Source organism: Etheostoma spectabile, chromosome 2 (genome assembly GCF_008692095.1).
Source record: "Etheostoma spectabile isolate EspeVRDwgs_2016 chromosome 2, UIUC_Espe_1.0, whole genome shotgun sequence".
Taxonomy (NCBI): domain Eukaryota; kingdom Metazoa; phylum Chordata; class Actinopteri; order Perciformes; family Percidae; genus Etheostoma; species Etheostoma spectabile.
The window spans coordinates 4611812-4631632 of record NC_045734.1 but is presented as its reverse complement, the minus strand read 5'-3'; the positions used below and the strand labels follow the sequence as shown (position 1 = coordinate 4631632).

The 19821-nt window shown below is 40.1% G+C and overlaps 4 protein-coding genes across 19 annotated transcripts in view; 1 reads left to right on the top strand and 3 right to left on the bottom strand.

The window, feature by feature from the left end:
- LOC116705855 (tensin-4) overlaps positions 1 to 7027 on the bottom strand; it is a 10698-nt gene extending 3671 nt beyond the window's left edge. The window contains exons 1-9 of the mRNA XM_032542304.1: positions 6918 to 7027; positions 5553 to 5820; positions 4279 to 4615; positions 3758 to 4089; positions 3562 to 3657; positions 3243 to 3374; positions 1915 to 2007; positions 1237 to 1314; positions 1081 to 1140 (exon numbers count right to left, since the gene is read on the bottom strand). Coding sequence (XP_032398195.1) covers positions 1081 to 1140; positions 1237 to 1314; positions 1915 to 2007; positions 3243 to 3374; positions 3562 to 3657; positions 3758 to 4089; positions 4279 to 4615; positions 5553 to 5790 — 1366 coding nt within the window. The 5' untranslated portion in view covers positions 5791 to 5820; positions 6918 to 7027. The remainder of the gene's footprint in view (positions 1 to 1080; positions 1141 to 1236; positions 1315 to 1914; positions 2008 to 3242; positions 3375 to 3561; positions 3658 to 3757; positions 4090 to 4278; positions 4616 to 5552; positions 5821 to 6917) is intronic.
- Positions 362 to 19821, top strand: part of LOC116705861 (zinc finger protein Aiolos) — a 59314-nt gene continuing 39854 nt past the window's right edge. For 3 of the 5 annotated variants that reach the window (XM_032542331.1, XM_032542323.1, XM_032542314.1), the window contains exons 1-2: positions 2832 to 2851; positions 2948 to 3045. In XM_032542331.1, the coding sequence (XP_032398222.1) occupies positions 2847 to 2851; positions 2948 to 3045 (103 nt within the window). In that variant the 5' untranslated portion in view covers positions 2832 to 2846. Of the gene's footprint in view, positions 405 to 693; positions 854 to 2831; positions 2852 to 2947; positions 3046 to 19821 lie in introns of those variants that run through there. The other 2 variants (XM_032542375.1, XM_032542372.1) reach the window with 2 other exon arrangements.
- On the bottom strand, positions 8951 to 12433 carry ccr7 (chemokine (C-C motif) receptor 7). Its single transcript, XM_032542493.1, has 3 exons — positions 12247 to 12433; positions 10639 to 10688; positions 8951 to 10375 (listed from the first exon to the last, which is right to left on the bottom strand). The coding sequence occupies exons 1-3, from the start codon at positions 12260 to 12262 to the stop codon at positions 9278 to 9280; spliced, it is 1164 nt and encodes a 387-aa protein (XP_032398384.1). The 5' UTR covers positions 12263 to 12433; the 3' UTR covers positions 8951 to 9277.
- LOC116705922 (SWI/SNF-related matrix-associated actin-dependent regulator of chromatin subfamily E member 1) overlaps positions 14699 to 19821 on the bottom strand; it is an 11175-nt gene continuing 6052 nt past the window's right edge. For 9 of the 12 annotated variants that reach the window (XM_032542469.1, XM_032542478.1, XM_032542404.1 and 6 more), the window contains 4 exons: positions 18154 to 18326; positions 17171 to 17272; positions 16410 to 16671; positions 14699 to 15910 (listed from right to left, as the gene is read on the bottom strand). In XM_032542469.1, the coding sequence (XP_032398360.1) occupies positions 15705 to 15910; positions 16410 to 16671; positions 17171 to 17272; positions 18154 to 18326 (743 nt within the window). In that variant the 3' untranslated portion in view covers positions 14699 to 15704. The remainder of the gene's footprint in view (positions 15911 to 16409; positions 16672 to 17170; positions 17273 to 18153; positions 18327 to 19821) is intronic. The other 3 variants (XM_032542481.1, XM_032542461.1, XM_032542482.1) reach the window with 3 other exon arrangements.

Below are 19821 nucleotides of genomic sequence, written 5' to 3'. Positions count from 1 at the left end.
GAATGCAGGACATACTTGTAGTGGAGAATGTTTACCTTGAGGTTAATAAAAAATCTGAATAAATCTACCCTTACACCACTGTCAGTTGATTAATTAACTAATTGACTAAATAAGTTACATTAACATTGTTCCATCTATTCATCTGCCAGAAAGCAAAATACACAAGAAAAATAAATAAGGCCACATTCATCAATTAATTGACTGATTGATTGGCTTTTTCAAAAGTTTAAAAATAAGTAGTACAACGAAGAAAATATATTGACTCCAATCGCAGGTGAAGCACAGGTGTAAATAATTCCACTAATTAGCTAGCTATGTCTTCCTTCCCGTCCTGCTCAGAGCAAGCGATTTAACAACATGACCCTAGTCCTGGCACACATTAATGAAACGCAGCCTTCATTAAGATTAATTAAGGTTAGTAGTTACAGCTGTGTGGGATTTTCCAGTGTGGGATAACGTTAAGGGTCAATTACCGTAAGCTAACCCCTCTGAGGTTCAAGTTGTTTACTGTCTCGCACCGGAAAGCTAGCAAGGTAAAGTGAAGTGTTTCGAGTGAAACCTACGCACTCCAACCTGCCCTTATAGTCTGTTCTCTTAGCTTTAAAACAACCTTCCTTAAATTTACTTTTAACAGTAAAATGTTTCTATTTCTTACTGAGGACTTTCTGAGAAGTTCCACAGAAATACGTAAGCTACCTTACTGTAAATTTGCTTCAACGTGGACTAACTGTCGTTAGCTGTTAGCTAACTTAACCTCAATTAGCAAACTGTTTGTCTGAACAAGACAAGCTACTGTTAGCATTTCCTACATGGCTGCAATACCATCATGATTGTGACTACAGAGGAAGAAAAGGTGAAACAAATATAAAGGTTAATTTATTGTAGTTTAACGCCACATTTGTTATTAATGTATCGGCTTCATTGTTATCCCTCAACCCAATGACATTCCTTTTTTGTGTCTGACTGCTGCTTCTTGTTTTTTCTCACGTTAAGTGGCACTTTTAGAAGCAATCCTTGAAGACAACCGCTAGTAAAATGACATGCTAATGCAAACAATTTGTCGCTGTTATTTTGTCCCACCTGTTCTACTCTTGTCATCTGATGCTGGTTTATTTCCCCTCTCTTCTGCTGCGCCCAGATCTGTACAGGCAAAGAAGAGATTAGGTTTTCATTTTTACACACAAACGTTTTTTTTTTTTACAAACAAAATAAAAATGTTTTGCAGTTATGGCCTACCTTGGGAGTGGAGCACTAATTTGCAGGGTAAAGCATAAGCAGAAATGGTGTGCTGGTAAACCAGGGCAGAGAGACTACCTGCAAAGAAAACAAACGCATAGCTTTGGTTAAGTAGGTTACTTGTAGGCTACTATGAGAAATGTATTATCCTATTCTTGACCACACAATGTAAAAAAAAAAAAAAGTGAATATATCAGACTATTTTCAAGTGTAAATGAGGAAGAGGATTTCATATGATTAACGCAGTTTAGTGTTTTCTGTGGGTCCTTTTTTATGTGGATAGTAATTTTGCTATGTAAATACATGTCTTAATGCATTGGCCCTTTCAGGATCAATTCTTTAAATGTGGTTCAGTACATGTGTTTTTTTAATTTATTTTTTATATCTGCGTTTTGTGGTTTTACAGAGCCACTACAGCTGTTGTAGAGATGGAATTATTTGGAAGCAGATTAACCTTGATAATGGCACTGTGGGTGTGGGAACACACCCTGTGAACTCATACCTTTTTGAATAAAGAACCAGATCCACCCACATCTTTAGAGGCCAGACATGGCTGACTCAGTTCTGATGTGGCAGACGACAGCAAGACCAGGATGTGTACTCATATTGAGTAGACAAGCAAATTTGTGAATGAGTTCAGAAGGAAATTGATCACTGGACTTGTTGACTTTTACTTACCAAAGTATGGTTCCTGAGAAGAGCCTTTGATGCGCACGCCCTTAGCGGATGATTCAATAAGGAAGTGTCTGACAAGATCTGAACTGCTCTCTCCTGTTTTGATTAAAAAAAACAATAAAATATATAAAAGTGATAGCACTGGTTATTTTATACGACTCGTGACTAATCCATATTTTTGTTTCATTCATAATTTTATATTGTTTTATCTTAAGTGTCCTGTCGCGCACGATGCCCAGCACAGGCTTACAAGACTAGACAACATCAAACACCAAGATATTACACAGCCAATCGTAACAGATACAGATCCACAAATTTAAAAGAGATTTAATTTACATAACAGGGAAGTTCTATAATGGGATACCCTGTAACCTATTATGAAGGATACAGGGTCAGCTGCCATGCATTTTCTATAAATCTGACCAAAATGAATTTAATTAATGAACCAACTCAACCTTTTACATTCAGAAAACCAAACTATATCAGGGTTCTATGACTACATTTTTTTCAACTATAGCAGACTCCTGCCAGTCGCTGTACATGGGGCGTTGAATTACAAAGTGAAATACCAAGATCGCTAAAAACACTGTTTGAATTATATTCAACAAATAGTTTGGTGTAGTAATCCTTTCATTTAAATGTATTTTTAAAAGATTTTACCTATTTTATGTCTCTCACAACCCTAATAAATCGTACATCTTATATTTTTTGTTTGACTATATCTAAATTACACTGCGTATTGTTCCTAAAAAATAACATGTCAAAAAGAGACGACTTGGCGACATCTCTCTCCCAATGATTACTCAGCAGAGGAATATTGTAACAGACAATGTATTCTCAGTCTGCCCACTGAAATGGTCTCAGTGCCCGACACTCTGCTCACATGTCTTTCATATCCTGCATTCCTAAAAAAGTTTAAAAATACAAATCTGCAAATGAAGTAAACCTCAAAATTGTTTCGTGAGTGAGATCCATTCTTTACTCTTAGATTGCTTACAGTGCCATAAACAGATGGTTTTCTTTTGTGTTTATACAGCATATACTGTGGGTGGAAAAAAATAACAGAACTGTCTCCTGCCTCGCCACACGTAGCTGGAGGCCATCAGACATGCCCATTCACATCAGCCGAGTTGGGTAAGTCAAACCCTGAGCCTTTCATGTCTCTGGTATAGCTGCACTGTGTTCAAGTTGTTTGTCTGTGATTGTGGTAGTTGTGGCATTCATGACCCTCTCTTTCCTGTATCTGACCAAACACTGCTATGGCTTTTATAATAGCATCGGATTCAAAAGGAGTCATAAGATCAAGCAGCTGCACTGACTAGTATGCGTACCTGGGTAGGTGGTAGCAGTGAAGTTGGCGGCCATTTGGTCCACCTTCATAGCCAGGCCAAAACTGCCTTTGTAGGAGGTGCTGTCTCTCACCACAAAGGTCCCTGCCTCCTTATCCTTTACCAGAGCGTCAGCTAGAATGAATGAATGAATCACCATAGAAAATACTTAGACATTTGCAAATGTGTGTTTAGTATTGTATCTGTACTGCAGAAGAATCCTATATCCCTGCAAGATGGAATAAATTCAGAGCTTGAGTAAAGCTAGTATTGGACGTCTTCTGGCAGAGTTACTTCTGGAATAATGTTTCAAGATTCTCACCTTCTGCTCTGTTGATATGTGGACGGAACCAAAACTTGGAAGTGTCCATGACAAACTTCATTGAGGGCTGGCTGCCATTAAAACGGGCTTGGAAACCTAAACAACCATTAAAAAATCAATATGAGAGTGGGGTCAAATACTATTTAAAATATGGTAGCTGTCAGCAAAACAGACTACTGTGAGATATGTGACTCACTCTGAGATGGCTTTGAGTTGGACACAAGGGTGGTCTGTATCAAGTCCATTTCTGTTCCAGGGGACTGGATGTGCTGATCCGACTGTGGCTCACCATTGATGAGCAGTACAGGAATATCATTGAAAGACCCAGAGAGCGAAGACGGACTGCTCTGTGCTCCTTTGCCGTGATGCTCCTGTAGATGTCCTCGCCTTAACAGTGGGGGCTTGTCTGGACTGTGCCCATCATAAAATGGCCTCGTTCTGGACCCATCACTGAAGGAGCCAGACGTGCGAGTTAGGATGGACTCTGGAGAGTCAGCATCAGCATCTTCACTGGCCAGGGACAGGTTGCTGCAGGGAGGAAGAGGATATGTTGTAAACGTATAGATACCCTGTATCAGTAAACATTACCTTAACGTCACAAGCCTTTTATGAAACATTAGAATGAAATGAGTCAGATACAAAACATTATTTTGCAGCATATTTAGTTATATTCCAGACTTGTTTAAAAGCAGGCCTTGCTTTGATTGTGAGTTTTACCTGCCAAGGATGTAGCTGGTGTCTGAGCACGTTGACATGGAGAGGAGCGAGGCGGCACTGTTTCTGTTTGAGTGTGACAAGCGCAGGGACCCTTGGGAAAGGTTTGCGTCATGTTTTTGTGAGGGATGTCGTCTGGGTGCACTTCCACACGGCAGCGGGGGCAGGGAGGAGGTAGGGGAGCTGGAGAACACCAGTGTGCCATGGGGACTGCAGCTGGCACTCCTGTGTGTAGGGATGGGTATACTGGGTGACACGGATGGGACCAAGGTGGGCAGGGAGCGGGGAGAACAACCTCGAGGGACCAACACGCAGTGGGAGACATCTTCATCTGAGTCGTCTGGGAATGGAGAGGAAAGTCTAAGCAAAAGCACTGAAAAGGGATAATGAACTGTCATGGAGCCGACCGACACACTCAATGGGAAAACCCCTGCTTGTTCCAAGATTTCTCTGATTTCATGGTTTGGTTTTCTGTTTGCAAAAAGGGCTTGGCCTAAACTCACCTGATAAAGACATTCATATTTCTCATGCTGGTACTTGCTTGGACAGGTGGAAGAGTCCCTACTTGTTCTTGTGAACTTGAGGATCTGTCTGCGTCACTGTGTTGATGGGCACTGAGTGAGTTTATGCCCTCAAGAAAACACATGTAGCCATGAGTGACTGGTGGTTACATATTATTGACTAATGTTGAAAACAGAAATAGCATGCATCTTAGACTATAGGCAAATGCGAAGGTGTTTCAAGGGGAAATACTGTTTTTTAACTGATGAAAATAACCTTTCCGTGTCTGATTTCTCATCACTGTCGCTTGATTTCCTTCCAACTTGTTCATCGCCACAAAACATAGCACTCTGCTTCATAAACATATGACCAAACAGAGAAGACGAGCAACAGGAAATCCATTTATATGCAATGTTGACTTTTGTGCACACTTTCTGATCTGAGCTGGTCTGAGAGAAGACACGTTCTTCAGTGAGCTTTTCTGTCTGTAGCCTAACATGTGCAGGGTGTGGTACTAGTCTGGGCAGTAATCCCAGAACAGCTGAATTAGTGCAATTACCCCATGATTAAAAAAAAAATTATATTAAAAAGGAGGGTACATTTCCAAAGCCCAAGGCTATGTGTACTGCTTGTTACATAATAGTTACTTTGGGTTTACTGTGCTCTGTGTCACCTGTAGGTTGGAGGCTGTAATTTTTTTGACCTTGTTGATGTGTTAAAGTAATAGAGTTCAAACAGCAGTGAATGTTTGAATAGTGTAGAAACAAAGGTCGTACCTGTTAGGGGACTCTTGTTGACTTCAATGGGTTTAAATGTTGGATCCAGTTCCAGGATGAGCTGGTTAAGATTATCCATTGAAATATCAAGATCAGTGTCCCCATTGTTACTGCCGGGCTCCTTGACACTGGGATGTTGGTTGACTGTCTCGTGCGCCGAGTCCAAGCGTACAGTTTGACCCACTCTCAAAACGTGAGTGGGTATCATTCGGGACATGCCTTTAGCTGTAGGCATCATTTTAGGAGAGCTCTCAGTCTTCTGGGACTACTACAGACAGAGATACAATAGAGAGGGATCAGTTACACTGTCTTTGCTCAAACAATAGTCTTGCTTTTGTCCTCTGCAAAACAGACTAATCATAACCTTTTTTATGACTAGATACACATATTGATAAAATATGAAGTGTGTTTTGGCCACACTTATGCATTATATCGTACATTAACGCCAGTCACGTTTTTCATTGCTGCTTTCTGTGATTAAGGCAACATCTTGGCAACATTTGCTGTGCAATTGCAGCTGCTAAATTTTTATAAGAGATGTGCTTCAGTAGTTTTTTTTTTATACAATTGTTGACTGGACTAAAGCAGTTAATAACTTGAAAGCTTTTACTTAAGTTAATAAAGAAAATTACAATCAGTGTCCTACAGTGCCTATGTCAGTAAATGTAGCCCAAGGCTTCCCACATATTTCTCAATCCTTCCATAAAGCTACTTGATGAATAATGACACAAGCTGAGTAAACGGCTTACTTCAATGCTGATAGCAGCGTGAGTAGCTGTTCGGGAAGGTTGTGTAATTTGGGGGAAGATCAAATTATGCTGTGTCTCCCTTTCTTGTGTTTCAGACGAGGAGTGGTGCTCAGTGAGTCACCCAGGTGACTGGTGCTTACCATGACTACACTAGTGTTTTCCTACAACAGATTTCAGATTCCTTTTAAAGTAGTCTACAAGGCAAATATCTGCTTATTTTAAAATAAAAATTCTGATCAATCAGAATGTTTTTTTTGTTGTTTTTTTAACTTTTGAGAAGCAGCCACTCAGACCTTGGTCAATAACAATAGTGTGCCACATACATACAGTTGGCACGTGAGTTGCATTGCAAATTTTTGAAAAAGTGATCATTAGGAGCAGGTTTTCATCTTAGGAAATGAGAGCATACATGTGGAGCATCCTAATTTGCTTTAACATAGCTTTTTATCTCCTTGCTAAGACCTGCTACTGTAATAATAAAAATACACTGCATTAATAATGGACAGGGAGCAATCTAATAATTATGAAGTACTGTTAATATATTTGTTCAAAGCTGCTGCTCGTGTATATTTTTTACTGTAACTGATTGTCTTAGGTTAAAGAAAGGTAATCTTACCTTGTTTTCTTCTGGTCAAGATTCTGCGGCTGTAATGTTGTTTTACTCTCAGACTGTCCACTGTTTTACTTTGACATGTTGTGTGTTGCATGCTTTTAAAATTGAAATCCCAACCCTTCTGCCTGTGAGCCTATCAGCACTGAGGATCACTAATCCCTGAGGCTCCAACTGATGATGTCATTTTGAGCAGTGTAAAGTTTATGACTGGAAGGGTGTTTTTTTGTGTGTTTTTTTTACATAGGGCTAGGATTTCAACTGTTCTGAAGAAAGTGTATCAAAACAGGTAGTACATGGGGTGTTATTCCACAGCATTGTTTGTAATGTGCTTGCATCTCCACTAATAACATTTTCAACTTTCACTTGATAAAATATTAACCTTCCCGTGCATATTCAGTAGCTGTTTGTACAGAATACTGGGTGTTGTAGTAAATGTTGAAACAAGCAAGAGCTTAACTCTGCTGATCCTGTGTGTTGGCGTATCATCCATTATTACAAACTTAAATGAGCTTTTTATCGGATTTGTCTGATTTTTTGGCTGATTTTATTAAGCTAATACTGTGATGAGTTTGTTATTGCTGCGGAATATTTAGATTTTATTCACCAGGTGACCTGATCATCACCTGTGACTGAGGCTTCCTTGAAGTTTAATGTAAATATATTTTTCTCTACAGTCAACCTGCACACTGCACACATTCTGGTGTGTTTAACAGTTAGTGATGACTGGGTAAATAGTTTTGACAAAGCAGGTCATTCTGTTCTGGGTGTGTTCTGCCTCAGTCAGGTGATCTCTGGATAAATGGTGATGTATGGTTTGTATTGGTGTTTAGGGTGAAGGAATTCCTCTAGATTTAGACACAGCTTGAGACTTGGATTTCTAACCTTTACTGACAAGATGTGTCGCTCGATGGTGTTGTTTGCCTCCAACATCGCCTTCCAGGCAGCAAACCCGAACCTTAACCCTGAACATAACTATTGCCGTGTCTCCTGGGAGGAGATGTTTGGGGGGGGAAAAAAACACCAAACGCCAGGTGTGTCACTGTGCTCCCATGACTGGTCGAGTTCCTCAAGGGTAAATTCTTGTACCGTCATAGTTTTCCCTCCATATATCTTCTGTTTTTTGTGGGGTTTTTTGTGCAACGTTGTTGTCCTTTATTATTGTCATGCTAATAATGCTCAGATATAAATGTTACATTAGTATGCTGCGCAAATTGGATTCGGAATTATTTAAAAGCTTTTGTCAATTAAATCTCAATAAAACTTAGAGAATTCAGAAATTATTTGCCACGAGATTGGTTTCCTGGCTATTTAAGAATGCCTCTTCGAACCAAGGTTATCATGCCCAGCTGCAGTTAAACTTTGACAAACATATTTGGTCAGTAATTGTTACTTTTCAGGTAAGATGTATGTGAAAGTCATATCCTTTTTGCAGTTGGCCAAAATCCAGACTTCTGTTTCCATGTCTTATGTATTGTAATGCACTGTATTCTATCTTTCACAAGTATTTTAGTATATTTGAATTATTTGTAATTACAGTAATTAATCATAGCAGGCTTCAACAGAACAAAACTACACCAGCACTTTGCCTCACTGCTGCAGAGGGTGGCATACTCTGTAGAGTTGCAGACTTCTTTTATATCAAACTAACTCAAATACAATGTCTGCAAAATATCTGCTGTGAGATTATTAACTACAACTGAACTTGACATAATTCCTCTGGTCTACGCTTCACTGTACTGTCTGTCACATTTTAAGAGTAAATCCTAAATTCTTTTCATTGCACGTATTCATGACTTGCTGATTCGTTTAGCCCTTTGGTTCTTTAAGTAATGTCTCCTGGTTGTTATCTGGTTGTTATGCACTCAGCACTCATGAACAGTTTCCCCACGGGCGTCATGCCAGAAACCTTTGTTGTGTTTCATAACACATCTTTTTTGTGTTTCTAATCCACAGTAATTCTATTAATGCAGCACTTTAAAGCATTATTTTTCGTGAATTTTATTTATCTCACAATATTGCAATAGTTAACAATACAAGTTCAGTTGGTTTGATGTACATGATTTGTTGCTCTTCAAATGGTCGAGTAAAAAACTTTTTTTTTCATTAACACCATGAATTTCTTGAAATAATGTACAATGTTGCCAACACAAAAAAATAACCAAAAGCCTTGTTTGGTTTAACTGACGAGGATAAACACTACCAAACTGACAAAAACAACAAAACACAAAATTGTCATTTATGATCACTTCTGCTATGTACATGTAACATATCTTTTTACATGAGTCTTTAATCCATCCAGTGTTTGGCAGTCTGTGTGTGGTCTGCAGGTGTGGTCGTAGACGGTCGTCCATGCTGAAGCCGCTTTATGGGGAGAATGTGGTGGTGGTTTCAGTGTCGGTGGCCGAGCTCCTTCTCCTGCCTCCTCCCAAGGTAAACTTGAAGAACATCTCATGACTCATGCAACCCAAGTCCTTCAGTAGCTTCAGGAGGTCATGACGAAACTTTACACCAATAAAGGCGTAGACGAAAGGGTTCAGGCAGCACCTCAGGAAGGCCAAACACTGGGTGACATCGGTGGCATAGAGGAGAGTGTTCTCAAAGTGGCAGTCTATGGTTCCTCCTTCTGCTGTGACAACTGTGCTCACAAATAGAACCAGGTTATAAGGCACTTGGCAGACCAGGAAGACTGCTACCACAGCGAGAATCACCTTAATGGCCCTATTGCGTTCAAAGCTACGAGCCTGGCAAAGGGTCTGGACAATACCACTGTAACAGATGCCCATGACCAGGAGCGGGAGGGCAAAAGCCAAAACAATCTGGCTCGCCTGGACGCTGACACGGAGTTTGTCAGAATTGCTGGAGTAAGGGGTGCAGGTGTTGTTATTGATTGTGGTGTATTTCATTTCTGGTATGGAGAAGATCAGTGCCATCACCCAGATAGCCACTGACGACACCTTGCTGAGAAACACTGCTTGGGAGCGGTAGCGGTGAGCGGAGACCGCCTTGGCGATGACGAAGTAACGCTCCACGCTGATGAACGAGAGAATGAACATGCTGCTGTAGAAGCTGACCTTGTAAATCGTGTGCATGGCTTTGCACACCAACAGGCCCAGTTTCCATTCTGTCATGGAGTTGGCTACCCAAAAGGGGAGCGACAGGGCAAAGAGCAGGTCTGCAAATGACAGGTTGAGTAAGTACACGTCCGTCATGGTCTTAAGACGTTTGAAGTAGAAGAAGGTGAGGATGACCAGTAGGTTTCCTGCCAGCCCCAGGAAGCAGATGATGGAGTAGAAGGTGGGCATGAACCACCCGCGGAACTTGCGGTTCAATTCCTTCACACAAAGCTCAGGAAAGTCGTCGTAATCAATACTGGAGATGTTATAGTCCGAGTAGTTCATGTTAGAGATGTTCTTGTCATGGTAACTGATGGTTGGGCTCGCTTCATGTTGAGATAAGCAACACTGTAATCAAAGACAGAATAAATTAAAAAATAAAAGTAACAAGTGAATTAAGCAAGCAACTATCGCAATTAAAAAAATAAGCTACCTGCTTTTCAGCAGACAAGTTTTACATTTTTACATTCTTTCCAACCACTTCCTTAAAGGAAATGATGGTTATAAGGGGCAGGCTGTGGTTGGTTACCTGCTGTCTTCACCTCTAAAGTAAATAGCTACAAGCATGTTGACAGCTTATCTTTCAGGTGCTGCAGTTGTTTTGTTCTTACCTTAACATTCATTAACCATGTGAGCACAGCTGGCAGTAGGTGTGGAAGATCTGAAAAACAAATGGAGTGAATTTTTAGAAGACTATAATATTATGATTGACAATATCCTTAATAAGCATAGTGTCGTGCAAACAATCTTTGTCTGTAATGTTAACGGGTTATAGAATGATCAGTGAGAGGGCTACTGCAATTTAATTCTACAATCCCATAGCATTAGGGGCTCTTAAAAGACAAATACACAAAAGCAGGGTTGAAGCTGGAGCAACAAAATGTAGAAATATCCCAGATTTTACTTCCTAGTATGAGATTAGTATGAAGTAGTAGTATGAAGCTCCTCCAGAGCAACAGAAAACATACATTATACATTTCATAGGCTGAGTAACACTTTTTCTCAATAGTAAAATGAACTTTATGTGGAAGATTGGCGGGAGTTCCCCTTTAAATGCTAGCCTACTGGTCATATTTTCAGTTTTGAATGTGTTACTGCTGGTATAAGCATGACTTATTGATAGATGGTGAGAAATCGTGTGTAACTAGTGGCAATGTGGTTGTAGTTAGCGTTTTATGTCCGTACTCTTATTAAAGTTTTTAGTAGTAGTTTTTAGTGACACTTACTATGACTATGTAATGTGATATGTTACACTTCAGTACAGACTGCACCATTATTCATAACCTTTGAATTTTAAACTCCTATTTGTGTTTTATTTTTATTTATTTTTAAGATCATTTGGACATCTTTAGCTTTTATTTATATAGGACAGCTGAAGAAATGAAAGAAGGGAAATGACATGCAGCAAAGGGCCACAGGTCGGAGTCGAACCTGGGGCCAATGCGTCGAGGAGTAAACCTCTTTATGGGCACCTGCTCCACCAGGTGAGCGACCCAGGCGCCCCCATTTGTGTTTTAACAGAATACATGTCACTAATGGTTTTGCAAATGAAATGTTTAAAAACTATTCAATTGTAACAATAAGCAAGTATTACTACTGCAGTGACAGTGGATGACAGATTTAGACTACTCGGAAAATAACATGACTGAAAAGTGACTACAGGCGCACAGTTCTCACTGATGCAGACATGTACCTCGCAAAACATGTTGGTGTGCAGTCACCAATGGGACTTTTCACACACTTCATACTCTTGTTTCTGTTTAGAGTATGTATATATTAGTGTGTGTATATAGTGTTTGGTTGTTTTGTATGTGTACGCGCGTTGTGAGCAACGATGTTCCAAAGAAAGATTCCTGGAATGTGTCCTCAAACCTGGCAAATAAAGCTGATTCTGATTCAATCTACTGTTAATCAACTATTACATAGGCTGAAACAATTATAGCATTGATACCACTTTCAAATATTTTACACATTTACATGTTAAACAGGTTAAACACTGTTATCTTACCCTGGCAGACACAATAAATAACACTTCTTAATTTGATAGCAGAAAAGTTCATACAGCCTAGAGTTTTCAGTCACTTTTTCAGATTTACTGTGGTTCACTTTGAATCGCTACTTGACGTTATCTTTTTGAATACGATCATTTTGATCACTTTTTCATTCAGCACAGCACATACAACATCCTTTTTACTGTTAAACTCTGATCAGGTACTCACCGCTGACACAAGGCATGTTGGCTGAGAGTAGTACAGTGTAAGTAAAGCCACGAAACACAGATGTGTTAAATGTTTGACTGTGTTTGATGGTGGTTTCCCTTTTTTTTTTAAATGAAAAAAAGCCTGCTTCCTTGAATCTCTCTCTCTCCTCAGCCCTCACGTATCATGTGAGAACTCTGAAAACCACAGTCTCCGACCAAAATGGAACAAAAAATGAACTTTTTTTTTATTTTGTCAATTATTGGTACTACAATGTACTTTTTTTTTAAATATGTAGATTAGCCTAGATCATTTAAACTGCAAGGGTCTATCATTAGAATAACATAGCGACTGATCACTGTGTTTCGAATTACAAAACTATTTCAACTTAGTTTATAGATTCAAGCCTGTGTTTTGAGGGGCGGAGTTTCAAATATTCAAAATACAAAAATGTTGCTACCACAATCAATTCTGAAAGACAAAGAAAATCAACTGTTTATTTGCGTTATTTGTGAAGTTTGGTGGGTTTGATCCATTTTCAGTTTAAGATGACTAGCAACAACTGAGGTGGGGCTGAGGGGCTGAGGTGTGAAGCATTATATGAATCGCATGTAAATAGTTTATTTCAGGGAAACTCAGTTGCTTTCTGTTAGTGATACTAAGACTGAGCAAAGCTTGTCAATGGATACTTTACTGACAGTGCTCAGCAACTATTTTCCATCCTATTATTATTGTCATATTATACTTATATTTTAGCATATGCCTAACTTAATTTTTGTCTTTCTCGCTCTTGTACTCATCTCCCTTGCTAGTTAGTTTGTCTTTTTATCCCCCCCACTCTTACTTTTCCAGTTAATTATTTATTATCATTTTCTTTTTCCCCTCATTCATTCTCTCTCTCTCTCTCAAACTACAGCTTCATGGGTGGGGACTGGGCTGTAGTGCTGGCTCGGCAGATGTGGGAGGCTGGGGCAGTCTGGACTGGAGGACAGGGGACTGAGCAGCTCTTAATAAAACTGCATTTGACTTTACAGTACCTGCCCATTCCCACGGATCAGGCCCTCTACTGAGGGTCTGCGGGATGCTCAGGAGGGATCCAGCAAGGGGCCGGCCACCTCTTAAGGTGGCAGCATGGGCCCAATAGCAGTCTAAATATTTTGAATGGAATATGTGTATTAGAATAAACATTGGAAAAGCAGGTAAAAGATGGTAAAACCCACGAATAATATCACAGAGATCAGACTTAATGACCTCTGTCTGCTTGTGCCCCAGGTGCAGTCCAGACATGCAGTCATACACATTAACAATTGTATCATATTTAACATAATCATCCTGTTATTACACTTATTTCAATGATGGTAACTGTTTTGCATGCTGCTATATTAACTATTATTATGTCTACTATACATTCATCCTTGTTTGGTTTGCAGTGTTTTATTTGAGTATTGTGGTAGATTTTGTAAATCAACCTGTTCTTTGTTTGCCTTTGTGTATTTTATCTTGTATTATATCATCGTATCTGTAAAGTCACAATTTAGTTTAGTTTTTGCGCCAATGATAAAAAAAGAAATATGCATCAATGTGTTTTTTAAATACATCAACCCGGTTTATCCGACTGTTTTGGTTTTCAGTGTGCTCAACTGCAGCACTGAACATTCATTGTTATTTGTCTCTCACAAGTGGACTTATTAAGTCAATAGTTTGTATAGTTTTATACAAAATTTAAATAATGAATGTTTGTGAGAGAACTTGCTTTTCTTAAAGATAATAATACTGTGAGTTATATTTCTAACAATATTCTGTTCTTTATCATTGCACACAATGGAGAGTATAATGGAGATAGTCTTATTGTGCTGGGCAGCAGATGAGGCTTTGCAAAACTACCCTTTTGCCTACTAATTCACCAGATCTGCACAGGCTTCTACACACCTGTATCTCTGCGGTTGTGGTTTCTAGCTTTCACTTGAGGCAGTGCTAACCGCACGAAATAAACGTGGCAAGTTGCAATGCAGGGCGACATTTATCACACTAAAATAATAGCACTATGAAATCTTATCAGAGGCTGGAACCATAGAAAACCTCACACATGACACCTGTCAGGCCTAAGTTTCTTAGGCAGAAGCTGAATTTTGTCACAAGCACAACTCTCAGGATTGTTTGTTCTGCACTAAAAACAGGAAATCAGAACCATTCCCTCTCATCTTACCCACTTCCCTTACCTATACTGTGCAAAGGACAAATTGTTCTATGCAAGCACAAACGGTATGTAAGTAAGCCTATGCTTACCTGTGTACTTGTTTCTGATCATTTATACACATGACTGCTTACACTATATCAAATACAGCTTTGTAATATACTGTTAAAATCACGTTTATGCATTTAACGTTATGCATGTTGGTACTTTAAATATACATTTATACTAAAAGATAGTCTCCTTGCATCTGTTTTTGGAAAACAATTGAAGTGAGAGTTGTTCAGAGTAGAAAAGTTTATTGGTATAAATATGCAAAAGGAAATTCATTAAGACTGCATGTTTATGAATGTTCTTCAAGCTGTTTCACAACATGAAAATCCATGTTCAAGCAAACCTCGTTACACTGTGTGCACATTCACGGTACATTTAAAAGTTTTCTGCGGGAAAATTGCAATATTGATCATAACACAAATGTTCTAAGCATACTGCTTTTGATTTGATTGACAGCTAGCAAACTTGAGAACACCGGTAGTCGAGCAATGTACAGCATTGATGATCATGTGATACTTATGGATGGACTGGGACAACCAATACACAAGTATAATTAAACGGCTGATAATAAATAACAAAAATAACTACTACTAATGACTACAAACTCCTGAGACAATACTGTCACTGTAATACTGATACAGAGAGTAAACAAATATTCTCCTGCCAAGGAGATGGTCAACCAGCTCCACTTGTCACAAGTATGCCAACTTATTCATTTAATTTTTTTAAATTGCAACATGCAAAAATAAAAGCAACAAGGACACCACCATACAAAGAACAAAGTTAAATATAACACTGAACAATGTTTGTTTAATGTGACAGCTTTTTTCCATTAGCCAGTCTTCATTTGCAGCGATCTGGGATCTGCCAGAAAGGGTACTAGAGATATGTATCAATATGGTTTGAAGAGTGCCTGTATGTGTTCTTCCAAATGGCAATGAGGCCTGCGGAGGAAATATAGTGCTTTCATGTGGGCTTTTGTGGCGCACTTAGCAGCCATTGATTTTAGACTGGACCATTGCTTTGTCGGCTTTACATTTTTTATTTACTTGTAATCAGCACAACTAAAACATCATCTTTGCCTCAGGCTTGTTAAACATTAAGCCCATCTGAATGTTTTTCATATGCTTTGATAAACTGAGATGATATTGTGCAATATATGTTATCAGAGCATGATATCATAGGTCAACGGGCATAATGGCAGTCTTACAGTTCAGACAGTCATGTGTTGGACTTAGTGGGCTGCTCTTGCCCTGCTGGGCCCCTCTGATGGCTCACTAGTCGGGGCATCTTCTGTCTGAGCAGAGGTGGTCTCTGAGCCTGTATTACTGTCGCTGGTTCCCTCCTCCATGGCTCCCTCTGGGACGCTCTCCTTGTCCTCTGACACTCCCTCCTCACTGCCTGGATGAGCCTCAAGCTCCTCTGATACTTTTGGCTTCCCTGAGTCAAAGAAACAAGAAAATAACATGAGGTTAAAGGGGGACTTTTGTGCATTTCCTTTTTTTCTGTCATTTACTGTATATAATGTTACAGTGTTAGATGTATGTACTAAGAGTGGCCAAAGCTTCAATCAATGCAGTATAAACAATGCAATACATTTATGTTATACTCCCTTACAGAAATGGCAAGATCACAGATGGGGGAAACGCTGACCAATCAGAGCAGACTGGGCTTTATCGGGTAGGGGGCTTAAAGAGACAGGTGCTCCAACAAAGCCTCTCATATAGAGGGTGAATACAGCTGCAGCAGAAATGTTGGGTAGTTTGATAAAAATAGTGTTGTTTTTTTTAAACATTAAAGCATGTAAACATGTTCTAGTAGAAACAAAGAATACAAGAACCTGAAAATGAGCATAATAGGTTCTCATTTAAAAAAACATGAAACCCTGCAAGAGAGCCAGATAGCACCAAAGCTGTAAACAAAGGCCAGTGTGGCCCACCTGGTGTATCTGTGGTGTTGGATTCGGCATCCTCGCCTTCTTTGTTGCTACTTTCGCTTAGAGAATTTTGCTGGGACTTGTTGCCATGTGTTGCACAAATGTGTTTCTCTTCTTCTGCTAAGACACAGGTGGGGGCCTCTCTTGCACCTCTGTCTCCTGCATCCTTGTCACGATCTGCCATCCGTTTGCGGGCTGCCTCTTCTGCTGCAGCAATCTCTGCAGAAATCTTCTCCATGTCCACTTCCACCTTCATACAGCACAGCTTTAAAGTACAGTAATGGAGAAATTAATGTAGGAAGTTGAAAACAATTGCTGCACTCTTGAGCATGAGCATGCTTGTGAGAATATTTTTTCACCATACAAAGTTTGGTATTGGTTGAACATGCATGTGCAGGTTGGACACAAAAGAAAAACTTACTTAATGTAACTGAATGAGTTCTGCTCATAACTACAACATGTTCAGTCTTGAAAATGCTACTTTTCAGCCAGTGAATGCATGCTGTGTAAAGGATAAATGGCGCCGCCTGTTGTTGAACTGCACATTGCATTTTAAAACAAAAGTTGTTATAGGTGCTACAAATAGTAAACAGTGACAACTCTGTGATTGCCAGAACATGTGAAAGGAGTTAGCAGCAGCTGGTGGCTGTAAGGTGGACGTAGACTGGCACGTCACCAGAGCTGCACATTGTACAGATAAACATGCATAATGAAGCTTGCGTGCGAGTAAGCAATGATCAAGCTCGATGTAAAAGACGCCGTACCCTTTTGAGCTCATTAGAGAACGACTCTGTGGCTTCAATGAATTTTCTTTTCTTATCCTGGTGGCGGTCTTCAATCTGAAGCAACTCTGCCTCTAACTTTCTCTGTGACACAAGACACACAGGCACTACGGTTATTACCAGGGTGCGATTTTCCGGGGGGGGATGTGCTGGATTTCCCCCTTTCTGGTCTACATATCCTTGCCTCTGCTGAATTATTTTAATCCCTGGTGGGGACAAAAATGTATCCCCACCTTAAAATGACCAATGCTACTTCACCAGTAGACTATTGTATTCTATACCTAAATTAGAAAGTAAAGGGCTGTAACATACAGCAACGAACAATGAACAACCTATAGTGCCATAATACGATAAAATCAGTGCAGCAGTTGCTGGTTGTATTTAGCCGCTACAGAGCTCCGGGATGTCCTTGTTTAGCCGCCAATGGGTGACTGCGAGCCGGCTACAGGCACCACCAGATGATGGTCCTTTCAGAGGCCGTGGTGGAGTTTAGCCAGAAAACGTGAGCGTCATACGATGAAAACAGTTAAGTTTAGGCACCAAAACGACTAGTTACGTTTTAGGAAAAAGATAATGGTTTGGATTAAAACACAAACACAAAGTCTTTCCTGGGTGAAAGTATTTTGTTTTTGCCGCAAAGTGAACTCGCTCTCCGGCTTGAAAGCGCTGTTTTACATTGACACCACATTGTGCTATTTCAATTTAAGATTATTTTCTATTGATTATTAAGAGTTCATAGATAGGTGTTTTGGCATCCCTGGCCATCCGAGGAGCAATATCCGTGGTATTGGCAGGGGGATTTAATTCGTGCATGTCTTGTTTTGTTGTGTATAATCAAAGCGCCCCCCAATCTGCTTTCAATTTCACAAATCGCACCCTGGGTATTACATCATTAACCCATAAAAAACAAAGCTGTCTGCTAAATGTTATTACTTTGTGAAGATAAGACCACAACTGGATCATACCTGGTGTACCATCAAAGACTGGACCTGGCGTTTGAGGACCTGCATGCGAGCTGTGGTAACAACTGACCGCACGTCTGGGACTACGCTCTCACTGAGGATCTCGCTGATCAGACGGTGGTTACGCTGGAAACGAGCTGCAGCTGAGTGCTTCATAGAAAACCCGTCGTCATAATCTGAAGACATAAAAAAAAACATTGAGTTGTTTCGATTGTCCTAGATTCTAGGACCATGAAAATAGATTTTCTCCAACACCTGTCAAAAGGCAAAGATTGATGTGTTCCACAGTCACCATCCACAAGTATGAGAGGCTTCAGCAAACTACGGCACACGTGATACAAACCCAAATTATGCAAATACTTCTGTATCAAAACACTATAAACATGAGGATACTGCTCAATACTTGAGTTGGAGTTAAGTATAGGCCTTTATGTCAAAATACACCCTTAACCAAAGCAGAACTGTTATTGTTAGATGAATGGGACAAGTAGTTAATTATAACTAATTATGTGTTTCTTTTTAAATGCATTCAGAGTAAATTAAAGAACTAAAGTACAAGCATCTTTAGCAGTGATTACAGCTTTAGATCTTCCTGAATGTGTTCATTTTGGTAAATTTATATTTGACAATTTGATGCTTTAAGGGGTGGTAACCCACAAACACCCTGGTGGACACCGCTAGTCAGGGAAGCAGTCCAACTAAAGGAGTCTTTTCGGGATATGTTATCCCTGAGGGCTCCAGAGGCAGTTGCAAGGTACCGAAGGGCTGCAGCTTTTGCCGTGAAAGAGGCTAAGCAGTGGGTGTGGGAGAAGTACGGAGAAGACACGGAGAAGGACTTTCAGTCGGCACCAAGGTGGTTTTGGAAGATTGTTCGCCACCTCAGGGGAGGGAAGCGGGGAATCATCCAAGCTGTGTACAGTAAGGATGGGAAGCTGTTGAGGAGGTAATAGGGCGGTTGAAGGAGAATTTCGGGGAACTCCTAAATCCAGCTAATACGTCCTCAGTAGTAGAGGGAAGACGGGACCCCAGGAGCACACTGCCGTACAGCTGGGGAAGACGGGACCCCAGGAGCACACTGCCATACAGCTGGGGAAGACGGGACCCCAGGAGCACACTGCCATACAGCTGGGGAAGACGGGACCCCAGGAGCACACTGCCATACAGCTGGGGAAGACGGGACCCCAGGAGCACACTGCCATACAGCTGGGGAAGACGGGACCCCAGGAGCACACTGCCATACAGCTGGGAAAGACGGGACCCCAGGAGCAGAGTGTGTACAAACATTTATGGTACCCAGCAGATAAATCCTACAGACTTTAGTGATCACCTGATATTCCCTTTAGCGCCACCATGAGGTTGACATTTCAGATAATTTTAGGATACCAGGATGATTATCTTTTGTGTTGATAGCGTCGTTGTTTTCCTATTATAGCTTTATATGTCACTATCAGCTGGCACATAAGCACTACAATTTGTGCAATATTGATCATGTGTTGGAAAACACAATACATTTTGTGATACAAAACTTGTGAAAGAAAAGGTCCAAATGAAACCAGCATTATTTCTAATACTCCAACTTGATTTTGAGCTAAACCTCATTATTTTCCAGTGATTTCTTAAATAAAACAAACTAAACTAAACAAATGTTTGCTTGAATGTTGTGCAATTCAG

Excerpts from the sequence above, each read along its gene's own strand:
- ccr7 (XM_032542493.1), bottom strand. Across the intron at positions 10,376-10,638 it reads CATGGTTAATGAATGTTAAG|TGTTGCTTATCTCAACATGA; the intron begins GTAAGAACAAAA and ends CTTTGATTACAG.